At 52.7% G+C, this 23,953-nt stretch overlaps 1 protein-coding gene across 1 annotated transcript in view; it reads left to right on the top strand.

Moving 5' to 3' along the window:
* PAX5 (paired box 5) overlaps positions 1–20,437 on the top strand; it is a 175,555-nt gene extending 155,118 nt beyond the window's left edge. Inside the window, exons 9-10 of the mRNA XM_086415912.1 lie at positions 11,849–11,935; positions 18,914–20,437. Coding sequence (XP_086272038.1) covers positions 11,849–11,935; positions 18,914–18,993 — 167 coding nt within the window. The 3' untranslated portion in view covers positions 18,994–20,437. The remainder of the gene's footprint in view (positions 1–11,848; positions 11,936–18,913) is intronic.
* The last annotated feature ends 3,516 nt before the right edge of the window (positions 20,438–23,953 follow it).

Raw genomic sequence — 23,953 nt, 5'->3', positions numbered from 1 at the left:
GTGAGAGGGCCTCTGAGCTGCCAGGGGCTGGGGCTGGTTTCTGAGTCTGGGAGCTGGTGATTGAGGCTTGAGGCTTGTTTCAGCTTTATAGGCAGCCTGGTGGAAATTGTCTATTTTCTCGGGAAAAAAAGACCTCACAGAACACTCTCAAGGGGCATGGGGTTGGACCCATCGTTTAAGCAAGCAGAAGGACAACTGAGCAGGAGTCAGGGGAGAGAAAATGCTCCCTAGTGCAGAGAGAATGGAAACCAATCTAGTCTACCTCTCACCCACCATGGTTCATTTGGGGAAACCGAGGCTAAGTGAACTTGAAAGGGACAGGTCCAAGGTTGCACAGTGGTAGGGACAGAATGAAATTGAGGCCCTGACTCCTAGTTCAAGGCTTTCCCTACAACCAAAATTTGGAGCACTTGTTGAAATATGAGAAAATCATCTGGAAATATAATTTTCATTCAAAACAAGTCCCGGTGTATCCATTTTTTTCATCTGTCACACCAAGCATGTGTTATGTGCCAAGACCTGAGTTAAACATCAAAGAATAGACCCTCGTGTCTGTAGAACACTTTTTGGTTCACAGAAGACTTTGAAATGTGTTGATATTGTTATTTAGTCCTGTGTAATGTTGTAATGCCACATTGCAAATAAGGAACTCAGGTTCAGAGATGTAAAGTGACTTCTCAAGGCCACTCACCTAAGTAGTTGAGGGGCTTTGACAAGTACTGACCAGCTCCTAGCCTGAGGTCTTCCCCATTGCCTCAGTTACCAACACAGAATGGCAGCCAAAGCTGCTCTTACTACCTGTGCAGATTATCAGTGCCTGCCTGTTTATAATAATTTACCAAAGCAGCGATGTGGTTTGGAGTTGTTCAGGGGTTTCGGGGTTTATCAGTTAGTGTGCCTCTTTGGCAGTTGCCTTGATGGGGAGTTGAAACAGATAAGAGCCAGGTCTCTGTGGCCCATTCCACACCAGGACGCATTGTATCCTGTAGAACCGCCTTCTATCTGAGAGGAGTTGGAGACTGCCTTGCCCCTCAGGGTCCCTTCCGTGGGGACAGGGGCAGTACACTATGACTCTTCAGAAAGCAGCCAGGGCTAGTGGAACAGATTTCAGTAACCTGTTAAATGATGCAGCTTCCATGTCCTTTAAAGTCCAGATCACAGCCGCTTCTTACAAGAAGCTTTCCTGGATGCCCCAGCCAGGATAAATGATAACTTCTGCTCTGCTTCTAAGTCCTCCTCACTGTTAACTGATGCCTGCATGTCTAGTTCTGGGTCTGAGGAATCCTCTCAGATGCTGGGAGTGCCGTGAGGACTGGGGCCTGGGCACCATCCACTGAGTGTGGAGAGGCGGTCCAGCGCAGAGCTCTGAATGGGGTAGGGACAGTTTGAATGCTGAGTGGAATGGATATACAGAATTCTCATGAACTTATTAGACATCCATCACAGATATGTGAGCTGGATTTTCTCAGGAATACAGTTCAATACTACTCCAGCTGAATTCTGTAGAACCTGCAGTCTGGCAGTTTAGGCTTGGGATGGGGGCTTTTAGTCACATCCTGGTCACTCAAAGAAAGTCTCCAGGTAGAATCTAGATGCAGCATCTTCTGATGGCCAAATGAGTACTAAGGAAAAGAAACCTCCATTTTCCAGCCCTGCGGTGCTTGGAATGCAATCTGGTCCTGTTTTCTGAACTGTAACTATCAATGGGTTTGACTCCTTCCTTTTAAAAAAGTTTTTCTTTGCTCTTTGGGGGTGATCCAACCTTAGTGCTATCATCATGTGACACAGAGGCCCAGAGAGGCCTGGTGGAGGTCCTAGCCCTTCAGGAGGGCACCCATCCAGTGTTCCTTTCCACCTGTGGGACCTGCACCAGGCCCCTGCAGCAGACATAGCCCACAGCTCTTTTCTGTGTGTTTTGCTGTCTGTGTCTGTCTCTGTGTCATGCATCAGGGTTCTATCCAAGATCAAAGACCAGTGTTTCATGACCTGTTTCTGTTGACACTGAAAGCACCTGGCTCAAGGAACGGTTGTAGGGCATGCGCAATGCTCATCCAGCAAGTATTAGTACTATGGGTGGGGCCGGAGCAGGGGGAGGGCAGCAGGGGCGGCTGCGGTCTGTCAGTCACACGTGGTCAGTCCTCAAGGAGGAGCCACAAACTTAACAACAGCAGAAGCCAGAGTCTGGACAACCATCCTGAGTCTAGACAGGAAATGCACCCAGCCATAGCCAGGGTTGGAGGCTTAGGGGAAAGTGAAAGTGAAAGTGAAGTCGAAGTCGTTCAGTTGTGTCCGACTCTTTGCAACCCAGTGGGCTGTAGCCTACCAGGCTCCTCCATCCATGGGATTCTCCAGGCAAGAATACTGGAGTGGGTTTCCATTTCCTTCTCCAGGGGATCTTCCCAACCCAGGGATCGAACCTGTGTCTCCTGCATTGCAGGCAGACGCTTTAACCTCTGAGCCACCAGGGAAGTGAGGATCATCAATCCAGAAAGGCTACCTGGAAGAGGTGGTATTTGAGCCAGCTTTTGATAAGATGGGGGACTGGACATGAGAAGCAGGAGGAAGGTGGCGTTTCAGATGAAGAGCGGTGGGGCAGTGGGAGATATGGCTGGGAAACTCTCTGGCACAGACCCTGCAGGGCCTTGAATCCCATCTGAGAATCCTGAGCATTACCTTGCAGCTTGGTCCTCACACATGTGCTGTGGGCACTGCCAGGTAAGGGCACACTGGAAACTAAGGACTCCACTGTTCTTTACACATACTCACAAATCAGGGGTTGTCTTACGCCCTAGTGAAACACTGTTTTCATATGCATTGTTGGCTTAAATGAGAACATTGGGACAGAATTTTGGAATAATACCACAGCAAGAGAACAGATTAAAATGGAACCAGACCTGCTCAATATGAGTCATAGCATAGCCATGGGTCACACATGGAAATACCTACAGGGGCCAGGCACATCACAGAAAGAGAGGAAGTCAGCCTTGGGAATAAGACAGTTGTAAATCGCTTGTTCTATAGCTGATGACAACACTTGCCCCTTCAAAACACTGGGCAGCCAGGGAAGAAATAATACAGCGTGGAAAATAAACAAACAAATGAAAACCAAGCAGCACTGGTCAGAGCAGCAGCTGTTTCTGCTGGCCCCACGTGGCTCAGGAAGCCCACTTCTTGCCTCTGATGGGCAGCCAGCTAGTGGGGTCTGCGCAGGCCCCATGGTCCATGTTGGAGGCACTGAAATGTGACTGTTGTGCTGTTTCCCCTGAGTTCCCTGAAGGCTTCCAGTATTCAGGGTCTGTGGTTGTAGATAACAGGAAAGGGGCTGAAGGCATGCAGCCTCCTCTGTACAGGGGACCAAGGCCGGGGGCAGGACCCTGCCTCTGCCCTGGCCTGCAGCTCTGTCTCACTGCGCCCTGGCCAGCACCACTGTCCAGCTATGATGTCCACAGCTCCCTAGAGAAGCGGAAACGAGACATTCTACATTCTCCCCCTCACTCTCGCCCTCTGCCTCGGTTTTTCTCCTCTCTTGGTTTTTCTGAAGGCCTTCGTGGCTGGCCTTGCTGGTGGGAGAAGAGGTTTTTTCCAGGGACGGATCGATGCTCTGTGTGCTGGGCTGTCTGGGTTGACAGGGCTGACCTTTACCAAGCTTGCTTGGGTTTTCCTTTCTCTGTTGGAAGCCCAGGAAGGTCTGGCTCTGGAGAGAGGATGGTTGAGAAACCTCGGCCTTCATGGGGACTAGGGTGGGAACGGGTGTAGTGAAAGTGGGAAAGAGGAGGATCTGAGTGATGAAAGCCCTTTGAGGTCAGCTATTTAAATCCCTCCCATACACGCCACCTATACAGATGAGAAAACTGAGTCTGGGTGAAAAGAAAAACTTGATCAAGGTCACTCAGAGACTTGACAGAGCCCTAGAATCTTGTGTGTGTGTGGGCATACGTGTATATGTGGATATGTGTGTGTTATACATATTGTATGTATACTCGTATGTATATGTAATAATATATATGTGTGTGTGTTATGATAATATGTGGTATATTATATAATGTAATTATATAAATAATATGTAGTATATTTGCAAGGCTGACAATGCCATGTTGGGTGCTATGATCAGGATCACTCTGGCCATAGACAGGGTTGTATATGTCCAGGTACCCACTGACCCCGAGCCACAGTGTATCACGCAGTTCTACAAAACCGCAGAGAGCAACTGGAGAAATCTCACAGGCCCTTTTCAAATCCTTCCTTCCTCTTCCTCTGCAAAGATTTTCTTTCAAAGCCCAGTCTGAATCCTTCAGAAATAGAACTTGGCAGTGAAGTCACTTTGAAAGACTTTCCGTATGTTAATTACAGGCAGCCAAGGTCTGGAGCAGAGGTGGGAGCCCACCATCTGCAGATGGGGTCGGCCCCTGGCGCGCTCTGCAAATCCCCATCATCTGGCAGGTGTCGTTCTGGGTTAATTAAGAGCTACACTGAGCCCGTTTACCTGTCACTTCAGAGAATTTTAGGAAACTTCGACTTTCTTGCCATCTCTGAGCTTTTAACGAAGGGTAAACTGAAAACATTTCTGATTCTGATGGTTTTTCCTGGCCCTGGCATCTTCAGGGCAGTTGCATTCCGTGCCTTTTCTTGTGGCCTCCTCTAAACTTTTAATTTCAATCAATCCTTTCTAGTTACCTCATTTTTTTTTTTTCCAACAGCCAACTCTTCTATGTTTGGAAGACAGTGCTGTTTTGGGAAAATCCGCCATTTATCCTAAATTTCTTAAACCTCTGCTTTCTTTCTGGGTCTTTGAAGGGAGAACATCCATTCCTCAGCTTGATTCTGTTTAGTACAATAGCTTTGCAAGGGCTTTTGATTTGCCGGTTAGGGGCCTTTCAGCGATCAGGGTTTGGGTTGTCAATGCTAATCGTAGAGCTCCGTATTCATGGGGGAATGACTCAGTCAGATCACCAAGTAACTGGGTTCTCAGCCGGTCAAAAGACCCCCTTCTCTGGCGGAAGAGAACTTTCCTTCTCTGGGGTGAAGTTTAAGGTTCTGTATCTCGATAGAGGTTTGGGTGACATATGTGTATGTATTTGTCAGAACACAGTGATAGTATATTTAAGACTTGTGCATTTCATTATGTGTATACTTTATATCAAAAGAAAAAACTTTTAAACAAGTAATGAATTTCGGTTAATTATATGCATGCTGAAGTACTTAGGGGAAAGTGTATTGATGTTTCCAATTTGCTTTGAAATACACAAAAGATAAGATGAATGAAAGGCTGGAGGGAGACAGAGTTGATAGGCAAGTGTAAGAAAATATTGATGATGGAATTAGGTAGTGGGTACACAGTGTTCACGATAAAATTCTTTCAACTTTGCTCTGTGTTTGAAAATTCTCAGGCATACCAGAGCGGGGGAATGGGGAGGAGAGGGCTGGCTGTCCCAGTGAAGCTCTCCCTGGGATGGTGGAAGCCCGAGGACCTAGGGATAGGCAAGTGTCCTGATCCTGCTGTGGCCCTGCCTGGCCATGTGGCCCTGGGGAAGGGGAGGCTGAAGGAAATTATCTTTCAAGTTCGTCTGGTCCATATGATCTGGAATGATGAGTCCCAGCAGAGGTTGGGCAGGTTTAATGTAAGATAAATTTGTGGTGTAGAGACAGGGTGATGGCCAGGTTTACTTTGCATTACTTCTGGGAAGAAGTGGGTTGCTGGGGGGTGGGTGGGAACGAGGGGAGTGATTGCTAGTTCCTCGGATACCCAGTGAGAGGCCAAGTCCCTCACCCAGCATTCTCTGCTCTAACATCTTGGGTGGGTTATCCTAAGATGGAGTACCACGCCCTCTGGACACTTCCTAACTTCACCCAGACATGCCCACCTGCGGTTCCGGCTTCCTGATGTTGCGGAATTCTTGGGCTCTGTGATCCATACTGTTCTTGGATCTTTCCAAGTCTTTCACCTCAACACCACCGGCTGCCCAAATGTGGCACTCAGCTGCTTCCTCTGATTTCCACGTGGGGAGAAAACACCAGCCCAGTCATATAGGCATTTGAGCATGTAGTAGGCTTTATGTCCCGATGTGGATGGCTTAAAATGGGAGTTAGACGTCTACTTCTTTTTTTCAGTATTTTATTTATTTATTTGTCTGTGCTGGGTCTTAGTCGTGGCACTCGGAGTCTTCAGTCCTCCTTGCAGCATGATCGCTTTATTATGGCATGCGAAATCTTAGTTGCGGTATGTGGGACCTAGTTTCCTGTCCAGGGATCAAACCCGGGCCCCCTCACTGGAGTGCAGAGTCAGCCAGTGGACCACCAGGGAAGTCCCCTAGACGCTCACTTCTTGAATGTTCTCCACCCCCACGGCATCTCCTTTTGTCTCCCCGCTCCCTCTTGATAACAGAACCTCCCCCAGTTCAGGTCCTGGCGTTCTCTCACGCACCGACCTTGAGCCCTCTCCAGCCTCACTCCTGAACCCTGCTCTGGGCCTCCTTTTGCACATCCAAGAACTCAGCAATAAAAATAAATAAAGCTATAAAATTCCTTTTAGGGACTGATTCAGTCTTTAGAGGAGGGCTTTTCCTCTCCCCTCTCTCCCCGGCTTCCCCAGTCTCCTTGGCAGGGGAAAAGGTAATTCTGTGCTTCCAACAATATTACCTCATTTACCTCTCACCAGTCCTATGATGTAGGTTTTTATTAGGCCCATATTCACGATGAGAAGAACCCAAAGAGGTTCTGTTGCTTCCCTAAGGCCACTATAGAGCATGGAGGCAAGCTCCCTCTGAGCCCTGCCACACTAAGCCCACACCCAGCCTCTGGGCAGCCCCCTCCCCTGCCCGTCCCCACTTTCCTAGCACAGTGTGGGGGCCCAGCTCCCAGGGCAGATCCCAGGCCTTGTCTCAGAAAGTCCAGTCTTGCTTTCTCCTCAGGACTGCTCACTCCTGGGGGTGCTGGAGATGAAGGAGATCATGACGCATGTTTCGTTGTTGAGAGTTCTTGGGGGCTTCTGGGGGTGCACCTGCAGACGGCCCAGGAGCCATCTCCGAGGAGGGCCTGTGTGCTGTGAATTCCTCAGATGGAGGTCTGGCTGCCTGCTGAGTGACAGCTGCTGGGCAGGGGCCAGCACCCCCACTGGGCATCACAGGAACTTTTCTGTTAATGCATAAAGAAAAGGTTGCCGAGTTTAAATGGGCTGGTATTTATGAGAGATGCCCAAAGCATGGATCAGTTAGCAAAAGGAGGTAAGAGCCCCATGGTGTCCTTGGTCATAAGAGAAGTGTCATGGTGAGAGCTCTGTCTTGGGCCATCTGGCCGCTCCTCCCTGACCCCAAACATGAGCCAGAAGTGGGACTCTCACGTTCTGCCTTCTCAATCTCACTCCTGCCGTTGAGGAACGTCATTCTGTGCCTGTGGACGTTCCCCTCTCCTGTTCCTGTGGGTTGCGGCCACAGCTTCTCCCTGACCACGGGCTCACCTCTTCCAGCCTGTCCTCCAGGTCCTGGTACTGACAAGTCTGAAGGCCTCTCCAGTCCCAGCCCTAAAGGAAGAAAAGCACGATGTTTCTGCTTTTCAGCTCTGCTCCGTGGGCTGCCTCTGCTGGGGCCTTGTGAAGACCTGGCTGTGCTGGGGGCACATTCTGACCCCTCAACTCCAGACTTCTGCTTGTGCCCGGAATGCCCTGTCTCCCTCCACACATCAAACCCCTACCCCTCCTGCTCATATGCTCCTCTCCCCGCAGAAAGCATCCCTAGTGTTTTCCTGGAACTTCTCATGGCTGGACCAGACTCGCTTTTCTAAGCTACAGTCCTAAGATTTAAAGGAAAGAAGGTGAATGCTCCTCGGGTGCTGTGATGGTGGTGAATTTAAGCAAGGGAGACACCGCAGGAGATTGAAACCTCTAGTCCCAAAGGAAGTCATCATCTGGTGGAGCCCACAGAGCCTCAAGGAGGGGGCCTCCCTCCCTGCTGGGAGCACCATGACACCTGAGAAGTGAAATTCAGGCTCAGAAGACAGGAAGGGTCTTTGGACATCACTGGGTCTCACCTGCCCTTGTACAAACGGAAGACAGAGGCCCCGGGGTGGGAAGGCGGTGTCATGGTGTCACATGGGCAGAGGGCCCTGGGCTGGGAGTCAGGAAGCTGGACTTGGACTTTCCCCCCACCCTAGACAAGTCCCCCCACCTTCCTGAGCCTCCATTTGCTCGTATAAAATACAGACAGATGCACCCATCTTGGGAACGTCACAGGACTCTCAGGAAAGTTAAATGAGATTCTAGATGTGGAGGAAGCCTTGGTAGCTGATGTCAGGTCGTGGTCCTCGTGGCTGACATTTGCTGAGCAGTCACTGCATGCCAGACACTGTGTATCATCAGTCTCTGCAATGACCATGGGCAGTGGGATCTATTCATTGTCCCGACTACTGAGGAGAAAACAGGCACAGAGAGCATCCTGCTGACCGTCAACCTGTTGAGCTAGGAATAGGCAGATGCAGGATCTGGGCTGCAGCAGTCTGGCTCCAGAACCCTTGCTCTCAGCTTCTGTGCCAGACTGACTGAGGCCCACTGGGTTCAGTGGCGTCATGTGGGCTTGAGTCTGGGTGGTCTTCTGCTCCCCAGCCATCTTTCTGGCTGAGCTAGGCCAGGTCTACCAACAGGCATCTTCCTCGGCAACTGAGGACCTGCCCCACCCCCCACCCCACCCCCACATCTCATGGGTGAGGACTGCCCACGCCTTGCCAGCTGCCTGTGGAGCACTTCATCCAGAGGCCCCAGCATATGGCTGGACCAGCCCTGAGGTCGACCTCTTGCCCTGGAGATGGTCAAGCTCCCTTTACCCAGAGGGTGCACTCTCACAGGGCATCTCACAGGACAGTGGCCCACTGAGGGTACCACCACACCGCTGCTCTAAACACATCAGGCGGGGTGGGTCCCTGGAAGTTCATTTCTTCCACCAGGGAGCAGGACAGCATGGTGGATGAAACCTGGGCAATGGATCAAATAAACTGGCTTGAATCTTGGCACACAGTAGGTGCTCAAGAAACCCCTGGCTATTGGTGTTAATAATGGAAGCCATGAGAGTCATCTCTGGTAGACGGAGGAGTTCCCACACTTTCGTTCATTTAACAAATGGTTTTCAGGGCCTGCTAGACATGGGGATGCGAGCATACACTCCCTGGCCCCAGGGAGCTTACCTCCTAGTGGAGGACATAGAATTAACAAGAAAGATGAGCACAATTAGTAAGATATGTTAGCTTGTGATCAGTTCTATGGAGAAACGTTAAGCAGGGAAAGTGGAAGGTGTTTCCATGGGAATTGCAATGTTTAGAAGTGACTTTGGAGTAGAGCCTGGAAGGAGGTGAGGGAGAGAGCTGTGCAGACAAGAGCATGGTGTTACAGTGGAGATGGCGAGCTACTTGTGGTTCTCGGAGCACTGACTGTCTGCTGTGGACAGGGTGTTACACGGGGGGTGGGTGGCATGTGGGTGCTGAGAGGAGTCACACACTGACCTGAAGACAGACACTCCCATGTCACAGGGCAAATCTGGTGTTGGGCACAGCAGGAGATGGAGTACACCCCAGGACGGGGTCGAGGGGGGCTTCCCAGAGGAAGAGGTATCTGAGTGAGATTCTAGAAGGTCAGGCAGGTGGGGACGTGGTCCAGGATGCTGAGCAACACTGACTTAGGCACATCCTCTAGAGGAGTTGGAACTGTTTATGGCCTGTTGCCAATCTGGGGACAAAGTTGGGGGGAGGGTGCAGAATGGATAACGGACACAGCTAACTAAGTAGCTCCAGTTGAACAGGCCCAAGACTTGTACTTTGAGGGGCTGGAGATCAAGGAGGCTTCCTGGAAGAGGTGGCCTTGGAGCTGGGCCTCAGATGGGCCCGGTGCTGCTAGATGGAGTTGCCGAGACAGCCTTAGCCGGTATAGCCCAATGCCCTGGGCCAGGCGCGGTGCTGTCAGGAAGCGCCTCTGATGGGGCAGCCCTGAGGGTGCCCAGAGCCCCGGGGGAAGTGCGGCTGTTCCCCTTCTCCAGGCAGCTCGGTCTCTCTGCTCCCCTACCTGACCCCCCAGGAGGAGGAGGAGGTGCCGTGGCGCTGATGGATACGCCGGGGGCTGAGCTGCCGCGGCCCCGCACTGTCACCATGCTCTCCCTCGTTCGCCGGAACCTGACACCCTGACCACTGAGGCATAAAAAACAGAGAATTGGAAAGCTCAGCCTGTCAGGCTGGGAGTGGCCCCCAGAGAGGCCCAAGGAGGGGCACACGTGTGCGTGTGTGTGTGTGTGAGCGCGCGCACATGCACACATTCTGCCTGTGGTTGCTGGTGGAAGCGGGGAGGAGGCCAGCTGGGCCTGAGGGCTGGGAGCGGCTGGCTCTCAGCCCTGCTGTTTTGTTCCCACTGCACCTGGTGGAGCCCCAGGGGCCCTAAGATGTCGGCTGAGGCCTCCCAGGGAAGAGCAGTGCTCCAAGTCCTGACTTGGGGCTGGTGGCCCTTCTAGAGGCTCCTGCCTTTCGGCCCTTTGGCATCTAAAAAGAGTCCATGGAAGCATGGATGGTGCTGAGGGTGGTCTCATGGGGCTGAGAGACTCCTGTCTCCACTGCTAGGGAGGGGCCCTATGCTCTGTAACTAGTGGCCTAAAAAGCCACTCAATAGCCAGCTGCCCATACAACCTGCTAACAGGCACAGGGGCCCCTGTGCCCCCAGAAGCCCCAGTGGCAGGGAGCCGACAGGCGGGGCCTGTCCTGTTACAGAGCCAAGGGGGCAAGGTTTGAAGGCAGGGATTCTGGGCTCCTTTCCTGTGACTGCCCAGTGGTCAAGAGGCCCCCTGCGGCTGGAAGGGAGGGAAGTGCCAAAGGCAAGCATCATGGCTCCACAAGCCGCTGGGCAGGAGTGAACCGTCCTCAAGCTCCATTCTGCCCCCCACACCCAGTGCTGTCCCACCTGGCGCGGCTTGCAGCTCCTGCTCCTCCCCCCAGGCCCAGAGGCCCCAACCCCGTGCTCTTCTGTGTTCCTCCAGCCCTTTGGCTAGTCCCTTCATGTCAGCAAAGTGCCATCCACCTCCTCCTGGCAGAGGGTCTGAGTTTATGTCTCATCTTCCCGGAGAGAGGCCTGGGGAGCAGCCACCTCCGGATTCACAGCCCAGAGGGCTAGACCAGAGTTGGGTCATCTTTGGCCTTCCAGTCCAGAGCCAGAAAACACATGGGGAGTGGCACTGCCTCCACACTGTGTCCTGGGGTGACCTCGGTCAGGGCTGAGGTCTGAGAAACAAGCAGTCTGGGCCTTTGGGCTTGGGTTGGGTGATTCCAGGCTGTATTGTGAGAGACCCTGGGCCTCAGTTTTCTCATGTGCAAAATGGGCCAGCTACCCCAGGGAACACCTGGCACGTGGTAATTCAATGGTACATGTGTGAGAGACTGGTATTCACTCCCAGAATAAGAAAAGGTTCTAAGGGGAAATGTGTGCATGGGTCCTAATTCACTTCAGTCATGTCTGACTCTTTGCGACCCATGGACTGTAGCCCACCAGGCTCCTCTGTTCATGGGATTCTCCAGGCAAGAATACTGGAGTGGGTTGCCGTGCCCTCCTCCAGAGGATCTTCCTGACCCAGGGATCGAACCTGTGTCTCTTGCCTCTCCTGCACTGGGAGGTGGATCCTTCACCACTAATGTCACCTGGCATCCACTCCTATGAATAAAGCTCTAAGGACAATGCCAGTGACAGCTGTCCACTTGGTGAGGGGGCGGACCGGACTTGCCTTTATTGGTTACACAAAGCACCCACAGTTTGTGAGGGAGACAAGTGCCAGTGGCATTTTCTGAACCTGACTTGACATTCGGTTCCTATTTCTCTCCCACCCACCACATGCAGGGAGTGATTTTTCCGGGAGCCCCTACAGCCACCCTCAGTATCCCTCGTACAACGACTCCTGGAGGTTCCCCAACCCGGGGCTGCTCGGTGAGTACTGGCGGAGGCCTTGCGGGGCCCCTGGGCCATCGGCTGCCCATCAGGGCCTCACTGGACCAGGGTCCCTTAACATCATTAGGCCTGGTCACTGAGGGGGTGGGTAGCTCCCCCCAGACACTGGCAACATGGGAGTTTGTGCTGGAGCTTCAGGACAGCAAATACCACCCCAGCCTTGCTTGTGCCATCAGCCCTCCCCCTGTGTTATAGTGGGTGACGGGAGATGGCACAGAAGGGGAACAGATTTTAAAAGGCCATTGAGAAAGGAAGAGAAAAGTAGGAAAAGTGCCTGCCTACGAGTAACATATTTCTTAAGGATCATTGAATAGGTTGGTGATAAATCTCTAAATAAGGGCAGCCAGGGACCAATTTGGGTTGTTTGGAAGTGGCTGTCTTGATAAGGACTCTGAGGCAAGGATATTGATTAGTGATGTCTGCTGTGGATACCACTGGAAACTGGTTGCTCTGTGTCTGAAGGTCTTCTGCCAAGTTGTGCTATGCCGAGCTCAGTTGGTGCCCAGCCTCTGCCCAGGCCTTAGACTGCAGATGGTCAATGGCTGGGGCCAGCATGATCTGTGTGCATCATCAAAGATATTTGAGCCACCCCACAGGGCTATCTTGGAAGGCCAAGGAGAGCCCGTTATTTTGTTTCAGTGAACTTACATGAGTGAGTCTGAGTTGGAGCTGATGGTTTTGGAGCATGAGGCAAGGGTCCCCCTCACAGATGTCAGTCACCCTGGGGTTGGAGCTAGCCCATCAGCCTCCAGGCAGCAACATGGATCCCTCCCCAGCAATCAGCTGAGTAATTTCCACTAAGGTCAGATGTGGAAGGGCCTCTGAGACCATCCAGGTTTGTCTGCACAGCTTAGCAAGGCTTACTTAAGTTAGAACCTGTTAATTCCCGGGATCCTCTGAATTATTTAAGGACTGAGAACCATAGACTTCATCAAAAAGTCAAGAACCTAATGTCTTCAAACTCAAGTTGCTAGGCATGGGTCTGCAAAGGAGGCCATGAAGTCACAGCCTTGGCCCCTTCCCTGACCTGCTTTGGTGATGAGGACAGACAATGAGGCAGACGCTGTACATTCTTGGCTGCCGATCTTCCATGCGTTTGAGCTTTGGACTGCCCAAAGCATTTTGAAAGTTTATCATGCAAAACTTCTGGTGAAATAAGGAACAATGCCAGCTAGTGCTCCAGACCTGTGCCTGCAGATTTCATTATATAGAAGACCAGGCTCTTACCTTTTATGACTTCCTGCAGGAGCTGAATCTGTGGACTGATGGCTTAGACTTCTTTTTTGGGTTTGGTAAAAATTACTTCTAAGTATTGAACCAGGTCTCTGCCTACCTTATGCTTTTCCTTAAACAAGCCCCCCTGAGAGGTCTGGGTTCTGAGTTGGCCCAGTTGTCAGTCTCAGGAGGCAAACGCTGACCCTGAACCAGAGTCTTTCAGCAAGGATGGGGTCGGGGAGGTGGGTCTGGAGCCTGAGCTAGGGAGCTGCTCCCTGCAAATCGACCTTGTACAGGGCTCTGGTCCCAGCACTACTGAGAGACCCACAGGGGATGTGGCACAAAGGAGGCCTGGGTCAGACTGTAGGAGGAATTCCTTGTGATGGGGACGTGACACCAGTGAGGCCATGTTGACCTAGGATCTCCATGTATGGCCGTGCACTGCCCAAGGGGACAAGTCGAGGCTGAAATCAAGCTCATGCATGGACAGAGCCCTGAGCCCCAGCACAGGGATATGACTGCCTTTTTCTAATTTTTTGAGGTGTCCAATAGGCTCATTTGCCTGCAAGTTCCAGAATGAAAGAAGTGAGAAAGGAGCTGCTTGGGCAAGCGCAGCCATGGGATAGAGTAGGAGGAGAGGGACCTTGAATGCCAGACTGAGAAGTCTGCACCTGATTGTGTGGGCAGCTAGCAGCCCAGGTGAAGTCGCTCAGTTGTGTCCAACTCTTCGAGACCCCATGGACTGTAGCCTACCAGGCTCCTCCCTCCATGGGATTCTCCAGGCAAGAGTACTGGAGTGGGTTGCCATTTCCTTCTCCAGGGGATCTCCTGACCCAGGGATCAAACCCAGGTCTCCTGCATTCCAGGCAGACGCTTTCACCTCTGAGCCAAAGGGAGGGTGGGGCTAGACCACATCCGAGGCCTTTGCTTCTCAAGATAGAGTGAAATCCAGTTGACATGCACAATTATACATGTGGGCGGTATGTCTGGTATGGAAAAGTTTGGCCTCTGTCCTAAGGAGCTCATAGGCTGGGGGTGAGAGAGCCTTAGGCTGGAGTGCCGCGATGAGAAAGCCTGTGCTAGGATGTGCCTAGTGCCTTGAGGGGTGCCAGAACCAGTGTGGAGAAGAGAAAAGGAATCAAAATTCTGCTCATCCAAATGAGCACTTGCTAACTGTTCAGGTACTGGGCAAAACCCTTCATGTGGGTTTTTATCTTACCCTCATTTTATCCTATCAAATATCCTATCCCCTAGACAGCGCATAGGATTATCTTTACCAATGAAGAGAGGGAGGCTCAGAAAGGTTAATTAACTTACTTGAGGTCACACAGCATGCAGGTAGCAGAATGAGGACTCAAACTCAGGTCACCCTGATTCTAGAGCCTGTATTAATAATCAGTGTGTGATGTGGTACTTTTACTCTTCTGACCAATTCAGTCTGAACAGAACTACAACCAGAAAAAGAGGCTTATCTCTCCATAGGAACAAGTCTGAGTCCCAAATAACTCGGTCCTTGTATGCCATGAGAACAGTGCTGGTCTATTTTTGAAAGCTGGGTTACTTAACCTATCAGGCTTTTAGTTGCAAACAACAGACTCCACTCTCACTACTTTAAGCAGAAAGTGAGTTTATTATGGAATACTGGGGGCTTCCAGAATCTCTAGGAGGATCAAAGAGATAGGTATGGTACTGACAGCCGGGAACACCACCGGGGCTGCTCTAGCATAAACACCCCTGCTGTTGGCACCTACGAGCAGCCCACTTTGTGTTGCTGCTTCAACCAGGGTGTTTGAGAGCTTTGTGTTGCCACCACCCAGAGCTGGGTGCCTCCGCACCCAGTCCCAGCAGGGGCTCATACCACAGAAAATTCTGGAAACACAAGAAACGTTTAAACAATATCGGGCTGTTACAAACATGAGAAATGGCCCCTGCACTGCCCAAGTCTGTAGCCTGGGGAGTCTTAGTCAGGTCATCAACCAAGCAGGGCCTCAGTTGCCTCAGGTGTAAAGTGAAGATAATGGCCACCAGCAGCATCATTCAAGCGCGAGCAGGTCATGATGCTCTCCTGAGGCCCCAAATGCAGTGATTGCACTCTCCTGAAGACGAGGGAGACTCCAGGTTTGTTCTGCCACGCATGCATGCTATCCGACTCTTTGCAACCCCATGGACTCTTTTGTCCATGGAATGCTCCAGGCAAGAATACTGGAGGAGATTGCCATGTCCTCCTCTAGGGGATCTTCCCAACCCAGGGATCAAACCCATGCCTCTTACATCTCCTGCATTGGCTGGCAGGTTCTTTACCACTAGCGCCACCTGGGAAACCCTGCCATATGTTGCTCTGCCATAAGTTGTAAGTAAGTTCCAGGCCTGTTCCCCTCTACCAGCCTTCCCTGCCCCCAGTGTCTTCAGGGCTTCAGCTGGAGGAAACCCACCGGGCTAGAGAAGTAGAGCTACTATTTCTGCTACTTAGGCAGGGAATCAGGGGGAATCTGCTCCAAGGCTTTTCTGTGCCACAGCGGGAGCTATGGAAACAGGAAAGACTCTCACACACCCTGCCCACACCTCAGCCGGTCTGGTGGAAGGGAGCCTTGTTCAGGGACACACCGCCAAAGAGACGACAAGTGATGCCATCTATTGAGGCTCTCTTCTCGCTCCTTCCTGGGAGCTGCCCGCAGGCTACGCACGCCAGGCCCAGCCAGGAAGGCCGGGATCTGGCATCCCGTTGGGGCCCCAGGCAGGCGGGGTGGCGGGCTGGCGGCAGGAAGAAAGGCCGCTGCGGTCAATTAGGATTAGAACCAGAGCGCCTGTGGCCGCTGTAAAGGGATTAGAGAACGAGTAGGAGCCCGGAATGACTGTGTCAAGAAGTAAATTGATGATAATGTGAATTAGAGAGGAAAAATGACAGAAGAAAGGACAAGTTTATTCTAGATGGAGGTCTAATGGGCACCAGGAAGACAGAGCGCTTTGTGAGGTGATGTTTTCATTTCTCATGGTAAATGTAGGCGTTCTTTGATTTTGCCAGAGGGCCCTCACACTGGGGCTGCTGGACGGCCTGGCCAAGAGATTAGACTCTGAGAGGGGAGAGAGTCAGAGCCCAGGGTGAGAGCTGACTCCAGGGAAACTCAGGGGACCGAGCCAGGATTTCCTGTCCCTCATTTGTGTGGGCAGCCCCTGTGATTTTCCTGATTCTGTGCCATGCCTGGGCCTGTGGGACTGGCCCTTACCTCACACACACACACACACACATACGCACACACACACACACCCCTCTCACCTGGGCCCTAAAGGGAGGATGCAAGGCTGGTATTGCAGATGCTTCTGGCTCCATTGCACAGAAGAGAGAGCAGAGAAGGCTGACAGACATCTGAGGCAAGAGTCCAATCAAGGAGGTGACAGGGGGCGGCAGAAAAACCCATCTTTCGGAATATTCCAGAATACTCCGTGCCTTCCAGCACTGACTGCTCCCCCACTAGCACTACTGCCTGAGCCACACTGCCTTCCTGGGGGCCAGGAGGGAGAATTATATCCACTAATTAGGGCTGGTAGCACAGGTCAATCCTGTCCTCTTGATTCCATACTAGCAGGGTGACCATGGGCAAACCTCTTATTCTCTCTGTGCCTCAGTTTCCTTATCTGCTAAATGGGGGCAATACTACTGCCTACCTGATAGAACTGTTGTGGAAATTAAAAGAGTTAAAGGATACACAGGGCTTAGAAAAGTGTCAATTTCCAAAGCACCTTCACATCTTTACCTCGTGGGTGCCCTCATACAGCCCCCCTGTGACCTCCTTTTACAAATGAGAAATCTGAGGCTCAAGGAGTGAAGCCACTGGTCCAGGGTCACTCAGCCAAGAGTGATAGAGCCTGAATGGCAATCTCCAGGCCTTGGTGCCCAGTCATGGAATCTGGGAGAATTGCCAGGACTGGTTTAGATTTGGGTGAGATTTCAGAATGAGCCACCTCCCCCAAGGAATTAAGAAGCTTACTGTTCCTACCCCAGCAGACACATGGTCTACAGTGGCTGGCAGGACCCCAGCTGCTAGCCACTTGGATAAACACGGCTCTCCAACATGACTGTATATGCAGTGAACTGCATCATGGCCGAAAGAGTCCTAATCCAGGACTGACAACCAGAATTCCAGGCCAAGCTCTGTGGCTTCGGGCACATGACTTCCGTTTGTTGAGCCTCAGCTCCACCACCACCACCCTCACCCGTAAAAGGAGGGGATGGCCCAGTGTCTCTAACTTCCATGGCTCTGAGAATCTGCTTGTCCCCCTGAGAATCCCCAGACTCTTTCATACCTGGGGAGAAGTTTGAGCACAGGGCAGGGCTCCTGGAGGCCTCATCCAAAGCATGTCATCCAAAGAGAGCAGCCCAGAGACAGTGGGAAGAACCCAGCATCAAAACAGGAGGCCCCACACTGGCTCTGGCCTGAGGTCACAGGAAGCAGGGCTATACCCTTCCCTCCTCCCATGTATTCACATACCCAAACTTTCACATCCTCCAAGTTCAACCCAACCTGCTTCCTCTAGGAAAAGCCTGACTCTGCCAGAACAATCTTGCATTCCCAGAGCTCTGTTCTCAGAGCTCTGATCCCCTCTTGATTCTGAGCATTGGCCTGCATTTGTTCATTATTGCCCAGCACTGCAGCCAGTGGGGTCGGAAAAATGAATGAATGAATGGGCAGGGTCTTTACTATTGTTGGTTCACTCGGTGCCATTGCTCATTTTCTCGGCCAACCCAGATGAGCACGTACCACACGCTGGGCTGCAGGCTGGGGGCTGACAGTGAACACTGAGCAAAGCAGAACCCAGCCCCTCTGTGGGACTCTCCATCCAGGTGAAGGGGGGAGAAGAAGAGAAGGAAGTGATCAGAGGATGTGGTCCAGCCTGCAACAGGGCGTAGGCTCAGGAAAGGGGGTGTCCCAGAGGAGGAGACAGGGACTCGGGGACTTGAAGGAGGCAGCACTATGCAGCAGACAGGGAAGCGGGTGTGAAGTGCAGCCAAGATGTTCCAGGCAGGAGGCAGAGCATGGAAAAGGCACAGAGGCATGGGAGTATGATAAAATGGGCTAACTCTACCTGCCCCATGGGTTTAAATGAGACAAGAGGTATAAAGGACGTGACAGGGTGGGATGCAAGTGCTCCACCCGCTGTAGCTGCCATCAGCACTCTGGTATATTTGAGAGGGTTGTGGAATTGGATTCTGCAGGAGTGGGGTGCCTGAGTGTGAGCAGGAGGGTGGTGGTGTGGAAGAAAGTTCAGAGGTTGGCAGGGCTAGGTCACCAAGCTTCCACAGGCCTAAGAAGTGATGACTTTTCATTTTCCTGGTCAGAAATTGGCACACTTTTCCTGTAAAGGACCTGCTAGTGAATATGTTAGGCTTCGCAGGCCATGTGGTCTCTGTTGTAATACTCAGCTCTGCAGCAGCAGCGTGAGAGCACCACAGACACAACAGGGCAAGGCCAGGTCCCAGGAAAACACGAATTACTGTATCAGGCCTGGGGGATCGGCCCCAGTCTGCCCACCCCAGCTCTAGCTGGTGAGGAGGCCCTGAAACCTATAAGCAGGCAGTGCCTTGAGGAGGGACCAAGATGTTGGTGAGAGGGGACAGTGGTCTGGACTGGGAGAGGAAGAGGAAGGGACAGAGGTAGGGGACGCTGGTGGAAAGGGGACCCCAGGTACGGAGCTCGGGGCACGAGGTCTCCCTCCAACCTCTGTGGCCTCTCCTGTCTCTTTCAGGCTCCCCGTACTATTACAGCGCTGCTGCCGCCAGAGGAGCCGCTCCGCCCACAGCTGCCACTGCCTACGACCGCCACTGACCCCCAGAGCCAGGCAGGCGCCAAGCATTTCTGACACATATCACTGAAGGCCATAGCCTCCCAGCCCCCTCCAAACACAGCCAGAGGGGCCCAATGAGACCACCCCCCCCCAGCAACCCCCTACTCGCCAGAAACTCCCTCCCCCATTTCCTGCCAGGGACTCCGGGGTCTCTGATAGAGCTATTGGACTTCTAGACACCTGTCCATTTCTAAGAGTCAGCTTATGAGCTTCTCCCGGTGGTGAGTGCAAACCAACAGACTGTTCTGCAGACAACCACAGCCCCAGCGCAGCCTGCCAGCACCCCCACCCCACCCCCACACCCCGAGCTGTCTGACCATCCGCCCATCTGCCTGCCCCAAGCCTGGAAGGAAAAGTTTGCTTTCGTTGCTTCAACAGCACCCATGTAAATACCTTCTTGCTTTTTTTGTGGGCCCGAGGATCCAGCTGAGCAGACTGCCCACCCGTTTTGCATCCAGCATTCCGGAGGTGTCACAGGAGGACTTGGACCTGTGCACAGAGCCACCCTTCTGTCCTGAGTGCCCCCGAAGGTGGGTTTGGAGCTGCCCTTGAGACTAAGGATGCCCACCTCCCGACCCCAGCCTCTGCTCATGCTACTTCTTTAATATCTGGACTAAGAGTCTCATTGGGTTGGTTTTGCTCTAAGCACTCCCCTCCCCTCAAGACCCTGCCCTGGCTTCCTGCCCCCATTTCCCTGGGCCCAATGCAGTGCAAGCAGCTCTTTTCTGTATCAAAGGACTCAAAAGAGAACCGTCTAGGAGATTCCTCAGCTACTGTTTTAAAATGAGATGGCATCCAAGATACCAATTACATTGTGGACTTGGAGCGTTAGGGCCGGACGAGACCCAGAAGATGATGGTCCAAGGCGGAGCACGAGGCTCTCCAGACGCCCTGGCCCTGGACCACTGAACTGAACTGGGATGTGTTTACTAAGGTGCGCCCAGGCTCAAATCACACTGGACACCCACCATGGACACTTCTCCCACCTTCCAAGACGCCAGAGAGTGGATTCAGGGCAAGCCTGTCCCTGCCACGTAGACAGTGATTAACAAAAAGGACTTTGTCTGGACCAAGGACCACAAACACCTACAGCAGTCAGCCAGAACTTCCTGAGCAGCCCCTCTCCGTCTCATGGAGCCTACTATGCAGCTGGGAACCAAGGTGCTCGGGTAGGGGCCAAGGCCTGCTTTGCGTAGTGGGTACCTACCTGCTGACACAAGGGGGTGTGATGGTCAGGCCATGGCCAAGGGCCTTGGGAGCCTGGAGTGGGAGTTGGGAGAACTCACTGTGGGCTGAAGTGGTCAGAAAAAGCGACCTGGGAAGATCTGGGGAGCAGAGGAAAGCTTCCTAAAATGGGACAGGCAGTGAGGAACTGGTGTGTGAACTGGGAGTGGTTTTGAAATGGAGGTACCAGGGGCCACCATCTCTTTGCCTTGGGCCTCAATTCCTTGCATACTATCTCTTGCCAACTCAGAACAGCCAGGTAGAGGCGTCATCCAAATCTGGACTGAATGACAGCCCTGACAGTGGACTTGGCCATCTCCTGTGACAATGTGCCTGATGTCTGCATGTCACCAAGCTGGCAAGGAGCTGGGGTGGAGAGAGCCCATGCTTGACGTCATCAGGCCCAAGAGGTCTTGTCCTGGCTGTACCTTTGCCCGCCTTGCTATGGGTCCTCAGGCAAGACCCTTCCCCTCTCTGAGCCTCGGCTGCCTTGGTACAGCAGGAGTCCCCTGCAGGACTACCTGACAGCTCTCCCTCCCTTACTTCCTCTCCCCGGTTGCTGGGGCTGTGACAGGGGCATCTGGGGCAGGCCCTCCACTTCTGAGCAAGAAGACTGGGGCACCTGAGTCCTGCTAACATTTGGACCAAATTAAAAAAAAAAAAAGAACACCTAGAGGGGTGAAAATCAGCTTTGAGGAAGGCGTAAGTCAGCTCCCCTCAGGAGAAACTGAGGCCTAGCTCGGGGAGACCTAGGATCAGGCAGGGAGACAGAGCAGACCTCCTCTGACCACCACCAAGTATCCCCCCACCACCACAATACCCCTATAAAGTGGTAGAATAGAAGAGGAAACTGAGGCTCGACAAGGTGGAGTCTAGTCGACTACTGAAGATGAGGCTTGGGCTCAGCCCCCTGACTCTTGGCTTGTAGTGATCCTCCCTTCCCTGGGGCGAGAAGTTGATGGTGAGGGCAGCAGGAGATGGTTCTGGGCCACCTCCTCAGATGATGTATCCTGGGGCCAAGGAAGAACCGCCAAGGTTAGAACTGCCAAGGAAGCCCAGTCCCCAGGGCAGAGCTGGCCCCAGTGGGCTCACCGCAGGCACACCCACCATCCTGAAACCTGCTATGCAAAGAAAGGAGGCATCTTGGGCCAGAGCCCACCTCCAGGAGCCCAGATGAACCGGCTCGCACCTCCATCTGCCAGGCAAGGTAGGAGCAGGTATGTCACCTGGACTTTCCCGCCTTCCCTCCCTTCCAGAGAAAGTGGCGGAGTCTGGGGTCTGCAGCACAGGCCTCTTGGCCTCTGGCACCCACATCCCTGGATTCTGATGCTCCTATGGTCTCAGGCTGTTGGGAGGAGGCCACCTTTCCCTGAACTGGCTACCTAAGCACACACTATCCTTCCTCATCAAAGCCCACCTGGCCCCAAGTGTACCCCTCTCCCCATCCTGTTCCTCCTCCTGGCCTGTGATGAGCTCCCTCCATGCCTTTCCTCTCTCCTCTGGAGTCCTCAGATTGAATTTGTATTGATTAGACATTACTTGGTTCCTGGGCTGCCAGGCAGAAGCACAAGCGCACATGGAAGCACACGCATGTTCCCGCACACGTACCTGATCTCACCCACTGAGCTCCCATGCTGCCTGCAGAGCTGCCTAGGAGCTGGAGTAGAAGGTTCCAAAGGACACACGCCATTGAGTAGATGCCAGAGAATTCTGAATGGAAAACACAAGGCCAGGGCTTTCACCAGCATTGTGGCAGGAGGCCTGGGGTGTTGCTCCGTGGGCCTTCAGCCCTGCGTTCCAGCCCTTTTTGAAAAGGACATTGTAGATTTTACAAAAAATTTTCATATCATTAGTCTATCTGCAACCTAGAAAAATCTGATGACATATCAAATCCACATCCCTTTCCCAAGGCGCCTTAGTTAGGGTTCACCCTTTTATTACTGATGTTTGTATGGTGCTTTGCAATCCTTGACCATCCATCCCATGGGGCAAAGATCACAATGCCCATTTTATAGATGGGAAAACAGAGAGGCTCACATGGCAAGACAGAGGTGAAGAGAATGCTCAGATTTCCTGGCTTCATTCTCTCTCCAGGTTCGTGCTCCTGTCATGGGAATGTTTGGCTTAGAAACACCCTTCAGTCTCCTAGAAACCCCAAGGCCTGCAGTGAGGAAAGAAAAAACAGTGACTCAGAGGCTGGTTTGGTGGAGGGGCCAGGGTGTTGGTGACTTTGCTGGTCCAACTTGATTCCCATTAACACTGACAAAATGCAAGGTCTTTGCCAGACCCACACCAACACTTCTGAGGCTTTACCCCTACTCCTTCCCTGCTGTGCCTGAGACTCAGCAGGTGTGGGAGCTCACCCAAGGCCTGACAGGGCCTGCACGTGCGCCCGGCTCTGACTCACAGGGTCCTGGGCTCCAGTGTCAGGAGAGATGTCCCCACACTCCTCTCTTCTTTGTCCTCCTTATGGAACAGACTTCAAACCTGGCTGTGACAATATGCGGTAGTCCCAGATTTGGGCCATCAGGGGTGCCCACAGCCTTGGGAAGCAACCATCACCATCTCAAGGGCCCTAGAGCAGCTAGGGCTGGGCAGGTGGGGTGACCATGTCACTTCTCCAGGGCACAGGCATCCTAGGTGGTGGGTGCTTGCCCTACCCAATGGCAGTCAAGTGTGAGATCTTTAAAATGTTCTGTCAGCCAAAAAAAAGTCTGGGTGAAATTTGACCCATGGATCACCAGCTTGTGACCCCCCAGTCTTTGATCAATGCCTCCCTTCTTCTTCACCTCCTGTCCTTCATTGCAGATGAAGGACATCGAGGGAGATGGGAGTTCAGAGAGGCAAGAGAGGAGGTTCAGCAAGTCAGTGTCAGGAACAGGCACTCCCAAGACTTACCCTCTCCTTCCCACACTCCCGGCTTTCGAAGGCTGTGTGGGCTTTGCAGGTGGGCGGGGTAGACCATGGGATGTGGTCGGGATAGGGGACTGTTGGCTTTGAGGGGAGGTCAGTGCTGCCAGGGTCTTTCACAGGTCCAGGGAAGCACACCAGATGTGGCCACAGGGGCACTAAGGATGAAATCTCTTTATGAGAAGTTACATCCCTGAGCTAATGCCCTGCCGTGGCGGCCTCTGGCTCCAGCCACCCTCTTTTGGGTGACATTTCAGTTAGAATTTAGCTCCAAGTCATGGAGAGCAAATGTTGAAAACAAACCAGGCACTCCTGACAAATCCCTAGAAATGAGCTATGTCTGAGACACAACCGCCACAAGGGTGAAGCAGAATCCAGGCCCCTGGACTGGCCGGGCCAGGCTAGAGTGGGTGGATCCACAGCCCTGCAGGCGAGGCCGGCTCCCTGGCGTCCTTGCTAAGAGGCGGCCCTGCAGCCTTGGCCTCACCAACCCAGGAGCCCACCACTGATGGTTTCCAGGCACGCACACTGGTGCTCCTAAAGAATGTATTCCTTTAGTTCTTTGGGCCTCGGAGAGGTCCAAGGCAAGCGCATTTCGTAAGAGATAACAAAATACATTACTGAAAAGTTGGACAGTCAGGCCATGACTCCTAGCCTGCATTCTGCCCCACCTCCCTGCAGCCCCTTCGGCCCCTTGTCCCTTGTTGTCCCCGGAACTCAGGATTCCCTCTTGCATATTCATGGTGGAGCTGCGGTGTTGATCCACCTTCCCCACTGTCAGCAAGGCTGTGCCTCCAAATGGCGGCC

Source organism: Bos grunniens, chromosome 8, assembly GCF_055505025.1.
Source record: "Bos grunniens cultivar Pamir isolate PY7600 chromosome 8, Bosgru_T2T1.0, whole genome shotgun sequence".
NCBI lineage: Eukaryota > Metazoa > Chordata > Mammalia > Artiodactyla > Bovidae > Bos > Bos grunniens.
The sequence above is the reverse complement of the archived record's forward strand: the minus strand, read 5'-3'. Positions and strand labels throughout refer to the sequence as shown.